Consider the following 15,133-nt stretch of genomic DNA (forward strand, 5'->3'; position numbering starts at 1 on the left):
TTTGACAGAGCTGGATCACATTCAAATCAAGTCTAACAAAGTTGTCTAGAGCAGTGTTTCCCAACCTTGGGCCTACAGCTGTTTTTGGACTACAACTCCCACCATCCCTAGCTAGCAAGACCAGTGGTCAGGGATGATGGGAACTGTAGTTCAAAAAACAGCTGGAGGCCCAAGGTTGGGAAACACTGGTCTAGAGCACTGTCTGCTCCATCGCTACTGGATCAGTTTACATTATTGCAGCCTGAGTATGTGACAACCTGCTTGAAGACATGTGGCCATCCACCTGCCACCTTGACCCTTGGCATTCTGGCTTCTTCAGGGGGTTGCCTGGTGGGGGGGGTCCAGAAAGTGATTAATGTTTTAATGAAGAAGGTGCCACCTGCCTTGAAGGAGGCAGTGGTGTGTCTCCTTGGTAAGAAGACCTCACTGGATCCAGAATTGTTAAAATAACTATGGTCTGGTGGCAAATATCCCCTTTTGAGGCAATGTCCTTGAGAAGGTGATGGTGGTCCAGCTTCAGGAAGGAAACTAATTACTTGGATCTGTTCTACTCTGGCTTCAGGCCTTGTCATGACACTCAAATTTCCTTGGTCACCCTGGGTGATGATATTTATCAGGAGAGAGATGGGGAGAGTGCAACGCTGCTCATTCTCAATCTGTTGGTGGCTTTTGATACTGTTGACCACGGTATCCTTCTGGAGCAGAAGTATCTTTCTGGTTCACCAGAAACAACCCCTTTTGGACATAAATAACCTGGCCACTGTTATACATTCTCTGGTAACTTACATACTTAGGATGACTTGGAAATGTCAAGTGGTTCAAAATGCAGCAAGCAGATTAGTGGCTGGGCTTCCAATTAGATCTCACATAACCCTTGTTTTAAAACTGCTGCATTGGTTGCCAGTTCATTTCCAGGCTTAGATCCAGATGCTCACATTGGCGTTTAAAGCCCTACAGACCCCCTCAGGGGGCAGAGGAGGCCCTATTAGTTGTTCCATTTCTCAGAAGCTGTAAAGTAAATAGTAGAGGTAGACTCTGCCTTGTAATATTATTTCTTTATCCACATATGTCTTTTATTTGGCCTTTATTGAGTAGATCTTTCACCAGTAAAAACATAAAACTATACAAGGTACATAAAAATGGTCTCTGCCCTGGTATTTTTACTGCAGCATTGTTTGTTCACAGATATATTTCCTTGTATTTTCCACCTAATTAATATTGGTAGCTGGAAGCCTTGAGAGGGAATTGAACTCCCCTGCTGTTCCATCACTGATTGCAAACTACAGGTATAGTTGCTGTTACGAGAATATTGATTTGAATGGGGTATTACATACATTGAACAGGGAAAAACAAAATTACTTGGAGTGCAAATGAAAAGCTAGATGCATAATAACATTTCTGATTCACAAGTGGATTTTTAGAATAAAATGGGGAAAATAATAAGTGATTCTAAAATTAAGTTATTCTAGCAAAGGGAGTAACATAATGTTGCGAGTATAACCATTAGGTGCACTTCACGCAAAGTTTAGCACTTTGATTTGATTTTTAAAGATGGAAAATTGAGCATGCATTTAACTCTCACTGAAATAAATGGAATATAAAAGTGCTTAATGCTTCACTCAATTATTCTAATACTTACTAAAATTTATTTTAACACAAACATCTGTCTTTAATATAATGCACATTTTGTATAAGAATTCCATATGGTCTGAAATTATCTTCAAATACAGGTCTATTGTAACCTACAGAAAATATGCTTCCCTGCAATAGTGCTATCATGCTACCTGGCACTTTATTTTTTTAAAAGTTGCCTTACGTTGCAACCTGTTGTGGCCTCAAGGCCCCAAGGGGGGGCTGGTTTGAAGAAGTGGCAATTACTAGAAGAGCAAATGGAATTATGGTAAGCTATGGTGGATCACAAAAGGCAAGGCAGTATCTTTTGCCAGGACCCTGGACAGATCACGAAGGCAAACATTAGTTGGAACTCACCCAAAGAGAGCTATTGTTTCTGCAGCCTGCTGTGACCTTTTCAAGATGCCATGATTTCCACCTGCTGTTAACCTCACCCATTCAGAAAAAACTGTGTTTCCTAAAGGCCAATTGCTTGAACCTGCAACCACTGGAAACTATGGTGAGGTCTCCGTGTGTGGGTCTTCTGTGCCTGAGGTGTCAGGTAAAGTCAAGCCCTCAGATTTGGAAGGTTCTGGAGTGTGGGATGCAGGATCCCTGGGCAATACCTCTTCGCCTTCTGAGATGGAGATGGGGAGATTGAGGCTAGAGACATGACACAGCCTGACACAAAAATCTGTGGGACTCGTGTGCACATGTGTAGAACTATGTACTAAATATAAATAGGTCTGAATAATTTACCGTACTTGAATAATGCTTTCAAAGAAATAGTGGCTTGAACCCTGTGTGTAGCTTTCCACTCATATAATCTCCCATCCACAGAAGTGAGGAAAGGCTGTTCCCTCCTGCAGCTCCATTTGGGTGACTCTGCAACAATGTGAGAGGTGATGGAGGATGCTGTAGGGGGAAGGAGGAATTGGTGATAATTGCTTCCCCTTCCCTTCTGTCAGAGACAACCTCTGGACCACCAGCCATTCCATGATTGAAATGAATATGAAATGAAAATGTTGCAATATGAATCAAACAGGGTGAGTGCAAAAAGGATGGTTTGAAACTGCATTATTTTTCATCATTTTAGCATCATAAAATCATACAGTTGTAGAGTTGAGAGGGACCCTGAGAGTCACCTAGTCCAAACCAATGCAATGCAGAAATATGCAAGTGGCTCACATGGAGATCGAATCACAGCCTGGGCTAGGTTATCAGCACTGTGCTCTAACCCAGGCTTCCTCAACCTTGGGCCTCCAGATGTTTTTGGCCTACAACTCCCATGATCCCTAGCTAGCAGGACCAGTGGCCAGGAATGATGGGAACTGTAGTCTCAAAACATCTGGAGGCCCAAGGTTGAGGAAGCCTGCTCTAACCAACTGAGCTATTCCCTCCTACAGTGATACCTCAGGTTATAGCCGCTTCCGGTTGCATTTTTTTGGGTTGCAGACCGCCAAAACCAGGAAGTACCGGAATGGGTTACTTCTGGGTTTCGGCAGTTGCGTATGCGCAGAAGTGCTAAATCACGCTTTGCGCATGTGCAGAAGTGCCAAATCGTAACCCGCGCATGCACAGATGTGGGTTGCGAACGCTGCGAGTTGCAAACGTGCATCGCACATGAATCACGTTCGCAACCCAAGCGTCCACTGTATTTTGTTATTTTCTAGTTTTCTTTTTCTTTTTTTAATAACATTTTATTGATTTTCCAAAAATAACAAAAATAAAAAACAACCACAACAATGCAAAAACAAAACAAAACAAATTGACTTCCCTCCAATTCCTTGGTTCTATTCTATCAAGATACTGCAGGTCCATTGTTAAATTTTTAAATGTTATTTTCTAGTTTTTAGCTCTTAATATAATGTTGCAAAGGGGAAAGAGACTACAGTGGTACCTCGGGTTAAGTATTTAATTCATTCTGGAGGTCCATTCTTAACCTGAAACTGTTCTTAACCTGAAGACCACTTTAGCTAATGGGGCCTCCAGCTGCTACTGCGCCCCCGCCGTGCGATTTCTGTTCTCATCCTGAAGCAAAGTTCTTAACCCGAGGTACTATTTCTGGGTTAGCAGAGTCTGTAACCTGAAGCATCTGTAACCTGAAGCGTATGTAACCCGAGGTACCACTGTACAGGGAATGAACTTTCTCCCTCTGTGCCATTTTAGAAGCTGGTAGGAAATCTGGTGAAGTCACTGTTGTCTTTGTTGTTCTTTTTTTAATGGCTGCAATTACTGAAAATGGCAGTAAACTGTGGTTGACAATGCAAGAGAAAACTAAATGGTAAACATTGTTGATTTTTGTGCCCACCATCTGACCTTTCTTTAATATTACAATGCAGGAAGTGATCTCTTTAAGAGTCAAGGACGAGATAACATCAGTATGGCGGAATAGTAATTACATCAAGCAATAGTTGGCCAATGAGGAGACATCACAGTTGATCCATTGGCTTAGATCTAGGTGGGAGATACGACTGAATTTCCTAGTATAAAAGAAAAACACAGGGTATATTCCGTCTCAGTGTCGAAAGACAAGCTGCCGCTAAGTTTCCTAACCCTATTTTTTTCAGACCCTTAATCAACTGTCCTCAGCTGGAAAAGAAGAAGGGTAATGTTATTTGTTAAAATGGTTTAGATATGTTTATTAATATGAAATCTAATATAATCTCTTTTCTTTAAAGCAGACTCTTTGTAAAAAGACCAAGTACTGTGATTCTCTTCATAGACTGAGGCTGCAATCCTATATCCACTTACTTGGGGGTAAACTCCACAGAACTCAGTAGTGCTTACTTGTGAGTAACATGGATAAGGGTTGTTTTGCGAGATGCATTGGGATCATTTGATGCGTTGGGATCATTTGATGAAGACACAAAAACGTGTCAGCCAAATGGTGATCAGCTCTTTGTGTGCAATGTATCTCAGTCTCTGAAATGGGAGCATGGTTTAGATAAAAACCTGAAGCTGAAAATTCTTGCTTTAAAAACAACCCAAAACACCAAATGTTGTGTTTGCTGTTGCAGGGGTATAACATGTTACTGTTTTGAAGTGTTGTTGTTAGGGAGAACTCTCTCCAGGGATAGGCATAATGCAAGTGGAGCCACATGAAGCTTTTCATTTTGATTCTCTTGCGCAGCGTATGCCACATAACCCTGAGTACATCAGTGGCCATGCAGTCTTCTCATGCTTTCTTTGTCTGGTGAGTCCCCTGGTTTTCAGGAGCGGGGTTTCTGTTCGTTTGTTTTTTGGTGAGGGGCAAAAGGCTCCAATGGGAACGGAGTGAGAAAGCTCTGTTGTACCTGAAGTTCTTTTGATACAAGCCATAGTTCTCTGGATCAGGGAAAGAGATCAGAAAAAGCAACTTTGGATGGATAGTGGCTAATAAGTAACAATCCCCTTGGGCTACTTCACACATTATATTTTGCATCTAAACTTGTAAAGTGTGAATGCAACAAACTTACACATCAAACAGGTTGGGCATTGGTTGCAACTATGTGACAGGGTAAAAACAACACCAGCTTGTGTTACTTACATATCGTGTTGGAAATGGCTCGACTAGTGAGTATTTAGCTAAGAGAGCAATACATATGCTTTCTCAAAATTATCCCGTTTAGATCTCTGATATTGCATTAGCAGTGGAAGGATCTGCTAATTTCTCATTTTTCACAATCTTAAATTGGATTCTCCATATTCCTGCAGCAATTTTTCTTTTAAAAAAATCCACATTAGAATTCTTAAGCACTTTAGTGTGACTTTTTCCTGATAAACAATTTTTATGTCATTTTGACTAATGCGCACATCTTTGCAAGAAATTTCTATTGGTATATGTATTTTTGTATATTATTTCCACTAATATATTTATTTTTATGCACCCTTCTACCTAAAATATGCATTTTTGGTAAACATTGGTTTGTTGGGAAAACTGCCTTGAAAATTTTAAGTACGTACGGATTTCAAAGGATGGCTATGTTTTAGTTCTCATATTGTTTCAAAAAGTGTGAATCTGGTAAATTCAGCTTTAAATGTAAACTTAATAAAATTGTCCTCCATCCCTATACTACATTTATAAAATTAAGGGAGAAAAATGGCTATTACCTTAATACATTTTTCCCTGGATTATTTCTGCAAAGGCTTGCAGTGCAACCCTGCACAAGTCTAGTCAGAAAACCCATTGTGTTCAGTGCGTTTTACTCCATGTTAAGTGTTCTTAGGACTGCAGCCTAAGGAAGTCCTCTCCTTTTAAATGGCAATTTACTAGAAATCATCACATAAATATAACAGACTCATCAGCATTATTACTTTATAACAAAAATATAAAAACAACAAATTGTGTTTGATAATATAATATATTGCTAATATTTTATTAATTTAATTCCTTTGAATGATTTGCTTGTCAGTTGCCTTTATCTTCCACATTTTTTTGTGTACATGGCCTAAACAGCACTATCTTCTTATCTGATTGCATTTTTTGTGTTGCGTTGTTATTTCTGGAATGTAGTTTTTCTGTTATTTGTTTTCTTTTTAGAATAAATATGAATAAAAATACTCTCTTATAAGCTGCTTAGGGCCAGCTCCAGCATAGTGCTTTTACAGTTAGGAAGTGTGATTCTCATAAAGATGCATGGAAAATTTTATGTCTAGTTGTCTCATGTACCTAGTGATAATTGTTGACACTTGTTTCTCTGAAGATCTGGCTCCCATACCTTTTTTGTGGCATGTGTGTCTGCTGAGTTTTTTCCAGTCGGGCATCGATGCCCCATTGTGCATGCAGAATGACCTTTTGTGGGTTTTTGGATCCTAGCTAAATACTTTGGTAGATTTTGCAGGGAGCATTCATGAGCAGGATGCTAGATTGTAGCTTGTTCCTGATCTACTGGAAAGTGATACCATATTTTTATATATTTTACTCAGTCTAGAGGCTTACACCAAAGTATTCCCATGGACAGGGGGAAATGTTAAATTTAACTATTGCTTAGCATCACTTCATGTGTTTCTGAGATACTGGGCACGTGCCTATATGTCAAGTTTACACAAGGTATTCCTCATAAGAAGTGAGAGGCATACATATTCTCTGTGCTGCATCTGTCTATGACGTGAGATAGCTGTTTGCCTCTTGGTCCACAACCATAATGTGTACAATATTTTTTAAAAAAACAACCACCACCACTTGTGAACATAGCTCTCATATGTCACTGGAAACCGCTCAGATAACTTATGCAGCAACATCAGTCCTATAAAACATTTAGTCTATCTGAGCCAATAGGATGTTTTGGCTAACATGTAAGTCAAGCCATGTGGAGTGCCTTAGTAAAACACCCTCTAGTTCAGGAGTGGCTAGCTCACAAAACATTAGCCACTTCTGAACTCATAGGTGTTCTACTTAGTTTCAGACGCAGTTGGTCTGTAACTCCCCGAACATTCAACAAGCTGCCTGGGACCGATTTGAGCTGAGATCCAACAACATCTGAAAGGCATCTTATCCTTATTCTACAAAGACCCCAAACTTTTGACCCAAGTGACAGCATTGTTTATGCATCTGTACTCACTTAGCATGTATGTTAAAACTGCATGGTAAATTCAAGATGCTAACCACACTTTTATCCCATATTACATTCAGAGACCTGAATCCAAATAAGTCACTAGTCTCTTGAGGCTGCAGCACCACCAAGTCCTACAGCTCTGCGCCTTCTCCATGGGTAGAATTTAAGAATACGATGAAAACTGTGTTCCTAAGCTACTTTCAACTGGAATCAACTGGATGTATTTCCAAATAAACATGCTTACGACTAGAAGGGAAATCCTTTGTTTTTCTCTCTTTTGCAGGAGGGCCATGGTGTTCTTTGGGAAGTATGCAGCTGTTGCCTTTGCCATATTGTCTGTGTCACTGAGTATTCTACATTCAGTGCCGGAGCGAGAGTTCATCGCTCCAGGTGAGATACATTAAATATTGGATTATTATTTTTTAAGCAGACAGTGACTTGGATAAATAAAACTTACCAGTTAAGCTCCCATCATCTGTGCACCATGAACAGAAATGACATTTCCTGGCACGGGAAATTGTGAAATAAGAAAGAAAAGAGAAGTGTAATGGAAGTGGTCCTCTTTGCCACACTTTAACAGAAGTTGCAAAATCTTTTCTCTCTCTCTTGTCAAAAATATTTAGCAGCTTGCTGGATTGCATCATTGCATTTAAAACTTTACAAAGAGGAATACTTACATATACTTACCTATACAGTGGTACCTTGGGTTACAGACGCTTCAGGTTACAGACGCTTCAGATTACAGTCTCCGCTAACCCAGAAATAGTACCTTGGGTTAAGAACTTTACCTCAGGATGAGAACAGAAATCGTGCTCCGGCGGCAGTGGGAGGCCCTGTTAGCTAAAGTGGTGCTTCAGGTTAAGAACAGTTTCAGGTTAAGAACGGACCTCCAGAACCAATTAAGTTCTTAACCCGAGGTACCACTGTACTTACTCAGTATACTTACCTATACTGAGTAAATGTGCAAAAGATAGGGCTGTGTGCCACTTCTAGAATCTTCTGACTGAATAGCACTTTGTACATTACACCCCTGATAGTAAATGCTAACCATTTCATACCCAAAGGGGTTTCCTTTGGGTCTTGAGGAGGTGACTAGTTTAAGCAAGATTTAGCTAGTTCCAAAACATTTGATAGAAAGAGGGCCAAGATCAGATCAGAAAGTTTATCTTATTTCCTGTAGACTAGGGCTGGAGGACTTGTTGGGATCCAATTCCCATCAGCCCCATCCACCATGGCTGATGGTAAGAGATTATGGGAATTGTAGTCCAATCAATATCTGGAAGGCTCCCATGTCTTGCTGTAGACCATTTTGTCTTCAAAGTTAGATGTGAATTTAGCCATTCATGAACTGATGGCGCACAATGAGAAGCCCATCCTACCAGTTCAGCTCAAGATTGGAATGCAGCCCAGCCCGTCGTATGTTGAAGTGAAGTACAAGTAGAACCAAGAACAGCACTAATATCTAAATATATTCTTTTCTGTGTATCTGAAAGGCTGCCCTGAATGTAAACTGATCTTGAACGCACGCATGACGGAGCTGTTCAATGGGCGACCTATTTATCAGTGTGCAGGATGCTGTTTCTCAAGGGCTTATCCCACTCCCATGAGATCTAAGAAGACAATGCCGGTCCCAAAGAACATCACATCAGAAGCAACATGCTGTGTGGCAAGAGCCTTCAAACAGGTAATGAGGCTACTAAACACCTACCTATGCAATATGTGTTTGTTACCCTTCCACCCTGGAATAATATTGGAATCCTCAGGCATGCTTGAAGATTGTGCCTGAAAGCTGCAACTCCATTCTTCTAAGTCCACAGTCTGCTCTCTGACTTACTTAAGGTCTCTTATAAATCCAGATGGCTCCAACCCTTATATAGCAATATCAGACCTATTGGTATTGACTTTGAACTCTTGTATAATTCAAGTGAGCAATATATGTATCACAACATTCAAACCAGATTAAGGGTGGGTGAACAGGAAAATTCCTCACACTATCTTGTAGCTGGCTTTTGAATGTACCCTCAACCTCATTTCTGCAAAGGTTAAGTTAGCGATGTGTTGCAACTACATTACAACGTATTTGCCCTGTAGATGAGCAGCTGCTGTTCAAGAAATGCTAGTGAAAAATCTTTTTTGAGCATATGGAACTAATTGCATTTGGGGGCGGGGTGTTCCTTAGGATTCTATCTACTTATAACTGCCAATGAAAATGATAGCAGAGTGAGTCTAGATAATAATTCTCAGTGTTTCTTTATTTACATTTATTCATATATGTATATATAGAGAGAAAGTATCAAAATGGTGTACAATTAAAACAGTACCATAAACTTCACTACAGCAAATCACAATATAGAAGAAGAAATTGCATAATAAACACATAGCTTTTATTTTAAGTGAGAAAATAAAGCTTTGCAAAAAGGGTCTGATTTTTGCAATGAATGAAAGTATAATTCTATTTTTTCTTTTCTTTTCTTTTATCCAGGCTCCCATTCCAAATCATGAACACACAAAGATAGAGAATCACACCGATTGTCACTGCAGTACTTGCTACTATCATAAATCTTAAGACCTTCATGAATGGACCGCCGATGACAACGAATGATTTTATTTTATTTGCATTATTTACATTATTTGCATTATTTGCATGTATAAGATCATAACTTTTCTGATTGAAAAAAGGAAGCTTTGAGCTTACCTACTATGATATATTCCCTGCTGTTATGTTTCTTCTTTACTTCATCACACATTGAGTGAAACTGACAAATATGTTTCATTATTTCTCTTAGAAACCAAATATAGAATTTTGCATGACAACCAAAGTCTTGTTTATTTTGTATGTAAGGTGTGAATTAATGTATAACTGTCTTCTCCGAGAAAAAGGATGCTATACTAATTTGAAATAATTTCTCACTCCATCTGTGGAGAAATATGTTGTATTCTTTTCTTTTAAAAATAAGCCAGTTAAATATATTACGACTTGTGGATTATCTTCTTCCCCTGTTGAAGAACTGAATAACATTGTTTCAGTGCTAGACATAGAAAAGAATGATTCTCACCACATGAAAATATGTCAATTGAAAAGAAGCTTCATAATAATTTTCAAGTTTCTCTTATAACCAATTATGCTTTGAATTTGGGTATGGGTATTGCCATTTCAGAAACATTTTATATTTTCAACAGATGCTTGAACCTTACACCTGACAAAGTAGGTTGTTGTATATGAAAGTTCATGCTACAATAAGACTCTAGGGAAATCTCAAATGGACCAGAGTGCCAAAACCCATCCTCAGCAAATACCTGTGTTACATTCCCATATGCCAACACATCTGACTTAGGAAAACCATTGGCCTCAGCAGTTTTCAAATTGCCATGAGTGATGTAGGGGTTCCATGGGGAATTATAGGGAACCTGAGGGTATGATAGCACCGCAGGACATTATGTTTGACACTCTTCCAGTATCCTATAACAAACTGACCCAGACCCTGTGATCATCATCTGAGGCTCTTCTTCGTGTTCCTCCTCCGTGAAAGGCCTAGAAGGAAGCAACACAAAGGGCCTTTTCTGCAGTAGCTCCCATCTTGCGGAGTGCTGTCTCCAGGGAGGCTCGCCTGGCACATTCGTTAGATATCTTCGGGCATCAGGCAAAGACATTCTTCTCCTAGACTATGGCCTTTTTAAATGGGGTGAAGGGTATGGTTTTTGTTTGTTACTACATTATGGAGGGTGGCATAGAAATTTAATAAATAATAAAATAATAATAAATAATGGACTTTGCTACCCAAACAGTCCTGCTATATTCTGGGATCTATTTAAGAACTCCCCTGTCACATACTACATCTTGCTACACTGAAACACTGGGTCAGCAGAGGTAGCTGTAAATTCAAACCTGTTGTTCTTTTAACATAATCCTGGGGTATAAGATATAAAGCTTCCACAAAAGCACAGAGATGGGGAAAAGCTAACACCACACATTACTGCTTCCATTGCATTGAAATATACAGTGTGATAAAATGTGTGTGATAAAGGGATATTATATAATCCCTCTTAAAAAGGTAAAGGTAAAGGACCCCATGATGCTTAAGTCCAGTGAAAGGTGACTATGGGGTTGTGGTGCTCATCTCGCTTTCAGGCTGAGGGAGCCGGCGTTTGTCCACAGACAGCTTTCCAGGTCATGTGGCCAGCCTGACTAAACCACTTCTGGTGCAACGGAACACCGTGACAGAAACCAGAGCGCACGGAAACCCTGCTTACCTTCCTGCCACAGCCATACCTATTTATATAATAATAATATAGTAATAATTTATTATTTATACCCCGCCCATCTGGCTGAGTTTCCCCAGCCACTATGGGTGTTGCCCAATCAAGTGTTAAAAACAACACAGCATTAAATATTAAAAACTTCCCTGAACAGGGCTGCCTTCAGATGTCTTTTAAAGATAAGGTAGCTGCTTATTTCCTTCACATCTGAAGGGAGGGCGTTCCACAGGGTGGGCGCCACTACCAAGAAGGCCCTCTGCCTGGTTTCCTGTAACCTCACTTCTCGCAATGAGGGAACCGCCAGAAGGCCCTCGGTGCTGGATCTCAGTGTCCAGGTTGAACGATGGGGGTGGAGACGCTCCTTCAGATATACAGGACTGAGGCCGTTTAGGGCTTTAAAGGTCAACACCAACACTTTGAATTGTGCTCGGAAACATACTGGGAGCCAATGCAGATCTCTCAGAACCGATGTTATATGGTCCCAGAGGCTTTTGAACTGCTAGGTTGGCAGGAGCTGGGACAGAGCAATGGGAGCTCACTCTGTTGCAGGGATTCAAACCACCAACCTTCCGATCAGCAAGCCCAAGAGGCTCAGTGGTTTAGACCACAGTGCCACCCGCGTCCCTCTTAAAAAGCTATACCACCCCTAACTCCTGTTCCTGTGTTCTTCACTTATTTTACAACTCATTTCTCATATAAAAAATCCAAGTTTTCAACCCCGAGAGGTATCCGCTTGGCCCATACCTACCGTATTTTTCGCTCTATAGGACGCACCAGATGATAAGATGCACCTAGTTTGGGGGGGGGGGGGAGGAAAACAAGAAAAAAATATTTTGAATCCCAGAAGTCAGAACAGCAAGAGGGATCTGGCTTCTGGGATACCGTGTGGCTGTTCTGGCTTCTGGGATAACCGCACCAACCCTCTTCAGGGCAGTGGGATGAAGGCTCCCCCTGCCCGAAGAGGCTGCGCGTGGCTAAGGCAGAAGCCAGGGCAGGCGTGTTGCTGAAGGGGTGCTGCGCAGTTCTCCCTCTCTGCACAGCGCTTCTCCTCTGAAGGAGAGACGCTGCACAGAGAGGGAGAACTGCGCAGCACCCCTTCAAGTGAAGCTGGAGAAGGAACAGAAGGAGACCCTTCTGTTCCTCCTCCGGCTTCCAGGCAGGCACGTAGCTGAAGCCTTGGAGCACAGCGGGACCTCATCCTGAACTCCAAAGACTATGGGCTCCTTTTGCTGGAGCCAGGAGAGTCTGGCTCTCCCGGCTTCAGCAAAAGGAACCCGAAGCCTTCGGAGTGCAGTGCGAGTTCCCGCTGCGCTCCGGAGGCTTCCCGTTGCTTTTGCTGAAGCCTGGAGAGCGAGAGGGGTCGGTGCGCACCGACCCCTCTCGCTCTCCAGGCTTCAGCGAAAGCAACGGGAAGCCTCCGGAGTGTGGAGGGAGCGTTCCCTCTGTGCTTCGGAGGCTTCGCGTTGTTATCGCTGAAGCCAAGGAGCCTGCATTCGCTCCATAGGACGCACACACATTTCCCCTTAATTTTTGGAGGGGAAAAAGTGTGTCCTATAGAGCGAAAAATACGGTAATAATATTGTTTTTCTATCTTACTGGCTTTATCCTGAGGGTTTGGATCTGCTGATTATACCCAGCTATATCTCTCTAACACAGAGCCTCTTTGCTACTGCCCAGTTCTGCATCTCCACTTACCTGTCACCTACCTGAAGGTCTCATTATTATTTCAAACTCATTATGTCCAAGGCTGAACTACTTGTCCTGCCACCCACGCCTTCCTGTTGACAGCTTCAGCAGCCACCATGATGATGAGGCACACAGCCTTGGCATTTGCTGTGCCATTGATTCTTATCTCCTCTTTCCTCTCTAATTTCAGTCAGGGCTGAATGAGTCACTTCTCCCAATACTGCAAAATATCCTTATCTTCCCAGCTAAAACAGTGGTTCACATTCTCAATATGTGATGCCCTTCTTCTGAGGCTAACCTATATACAAGAAAAGAATTGTCGTCCTTACTGTTTGAGTTCCTTGTGGTCTTCATCTCCCTTATTTCTCAGTTTTAATTTCTCGACCGTCTGTTCTTTCATGCACCAGGGGATTCCCTCAGTGGCTAAGGTTCCAGTTATGGGAGACCTTAAAGCTAAAGGTAAAGGGACCCCTGACCATTAGGTCCAGTCGTGGCCGACTCTGGGGATGCAGTGCTCATCTCGCTTTATTGGCCGAGGGAGCCGGCGTTCAGCTTCCGGGTCATGTGGCCAGCATGACTAAGCCACTTCTGGCGAACCAGAGCAGTGCACAGAAATGCCATTTACCTTCCCGCTGGAGCGGTACCTATTTATCTACTTGCACTTTGATGTGCTTTAGAACTGCTAGGTTGGCAGGAGCTGGGACCGAGCAACGGGAGCTCACCCCGTCGTGGAGATTTGAACCGCCGACCTTCTGATCGGCAAGTCCTAGGCTCTGTGGTTTAACCCACAGCACCACATGCGTCCCTACGGGAGATCTTAGCCTCCACCAAATCAGTCACCAATGAAGATACAGTTGCAGATCCAGTACTGCCCAAACAAACTAATGCCAAGCTCAAAGAATCAGCCTAGGTCCAAATGTGATCCAGGAAAAAGGTCAGAGAACACTCCAAGATCAATTTAACAGGGAAGTCAGGCAAGGTGCAACACAGGAAGGCAAGAAAGTGCAGCTCTGCAACTGGAAGAACCATCAGGAAAGAATCCAAACCTTTCTTTGCCACCCGGAAAGGTTTTTATGTTCATCTGCTCAAACGAGTTCTATGTTTAGAGGATAAGCCTTTCTCCGCGGGATGGGGGTTATACAGAGGTGAACAAACTTAGCAACTTATCCTTACTACTATAGAAAGGCCATTCATGGGTCTTTGTAAACATAGAGAACTGATACACTGAAAGAGAAGGAAGTGAATTGATTGCCATGGGTCAGCTAAATTCTCCAGAGGATAACCCCAAGGAAGTGTTGGGGGAGATACTGCAGCTAGAACCTGTTTCTTCTCAAGGGGGTCCAGACTTTGAAGAAGGACTGCCAGGAAATTCTAATGACTCTGAAATGATACCACTGGCAAATGACACAACCTCAACAGACAGTACTGGTATAGCATGGCCCGATAACACAATCTCAGCTATCCGTGAAACATGCTTATCCTTTGAAAATGGAATTGCAGCGAGCAGACAAACATAATAAACTTTCTGGTTGGCAGATTATATACCGTACAAAAATGCAGTTATCTGCTTAATTTAGAGAGGAGGGCGGGGAGATTTGTAATGATTATATATGTAACACCACCTAGCACAGGGTGGTGCTGTTTCATATCCTTTGTGCATAACTGAGGTTCTCATCATCTTGTTCTGTTTTGTCTTATGTGCTGTCTTGGGAATGTTCCTATAAAGAGCAATTCTGTTTTGGAGGTCTGAGCGGTCAGTTTAACTGCCAGGTCTCTAATCAAGTCTTTTATTCCAAGCCAATAGTACAATATCAACAAACTTGATTGTGTCCAGAAGGTCTGCAGACCTACCTATGAGGAAAGATGAAACGAGTCAGGCATATGTAGCATGGAGAAGAGGTGATGAAAAGGCAATATGAAGGCTGTCTTCAAATATTTCAAGCACCATCACATCCCCAGAGGGGAGGATTCAAATTAACACACTGGTACAACGCTATGAGCTGTTTGACAGGGGACCAGACAGCCAAAGATAATGGTGGGTT

General features: G+C 41.8%; 1 protein-coding gene across 2 annotated transcripts; it reads left to right on the forward strand.

Moving 5' to 3' along the window:
* Nucleotides 1-2,442: 2,442 nt before the first annotated feature.
* CGA (glycoprotein hormones, alpha polypeptide) lies at nucleotides 2,443-10,264 on the forward strand. 2 transcript variants are annotated; one of them, XM_079970592.1, is made up of 6 exons: nucleotides 2,443-2,657; nucleotides 4,182-4,219; nucleotides 4,745-4,807; nucleotides 7,432-7,538; nucleotides 8,642-8,832; nucleotides 9,631-10,264. In XM_079970592.1, exons 1-6 carry the CDS (start codon nucleotides 2,628-2,630, stop codon nucleotides 9,712-9,714), a joined length of 513 nt encoding a protein of 170 aa, XP_079826718.1. In that variant the 5' UTR covers nucleotides 2,443-2,627; the 3' UTR covers nucleotides 9,715-10,264. The 2 variants fall into 2 exon arrangements, with proteins under 2 accessions (XP_079826718.1, XP_079826719.1); XM_079970593.1 differs by lacking the exon at nucleotides 4,745-4,807 and having other exon boundaries at nucleotides 2,450-2,657.
* The last annotated feature ends 4,869 nt before the right edge of the window (nucleotides 10,265-15,133 follow it).

The sequence above is a fragment of the Podarcis cretensis genome, assembly GCF_951804945.1.
Source record: "Podarcis cretensis genome assembly, chromosome: 3".
Lineage (NCBI taxonomy): Eukaryota > Metazoa > Chordata > Lepidosauria > Squamata > Lacertidae > Podarcis > Podarcis cretensis.

Bases quoted from the DNA above. Each gene is read 5' to 3' on its own strand.
- CGA (XM_079970592.1), top strand. From the start codon at position 2,628: ATGAAAATGTTGCAATATGAATCAAACAGG. The intron at 4,808-7,431 runs GTGAGTCCCCTG...TCTCTTTTGCAG, and splicing joins TCTCATGCTTTCTTTGTCTG to GAGGGCCATGGTGTTCTTTG. The intron at 8,833-9,630 runs GTAATGAGGCTA...TCTTTTATCCAG, and splicing joins TGGCAAGAGCCTTCAAACAG to GCTCCCATTCCAAATCATGA.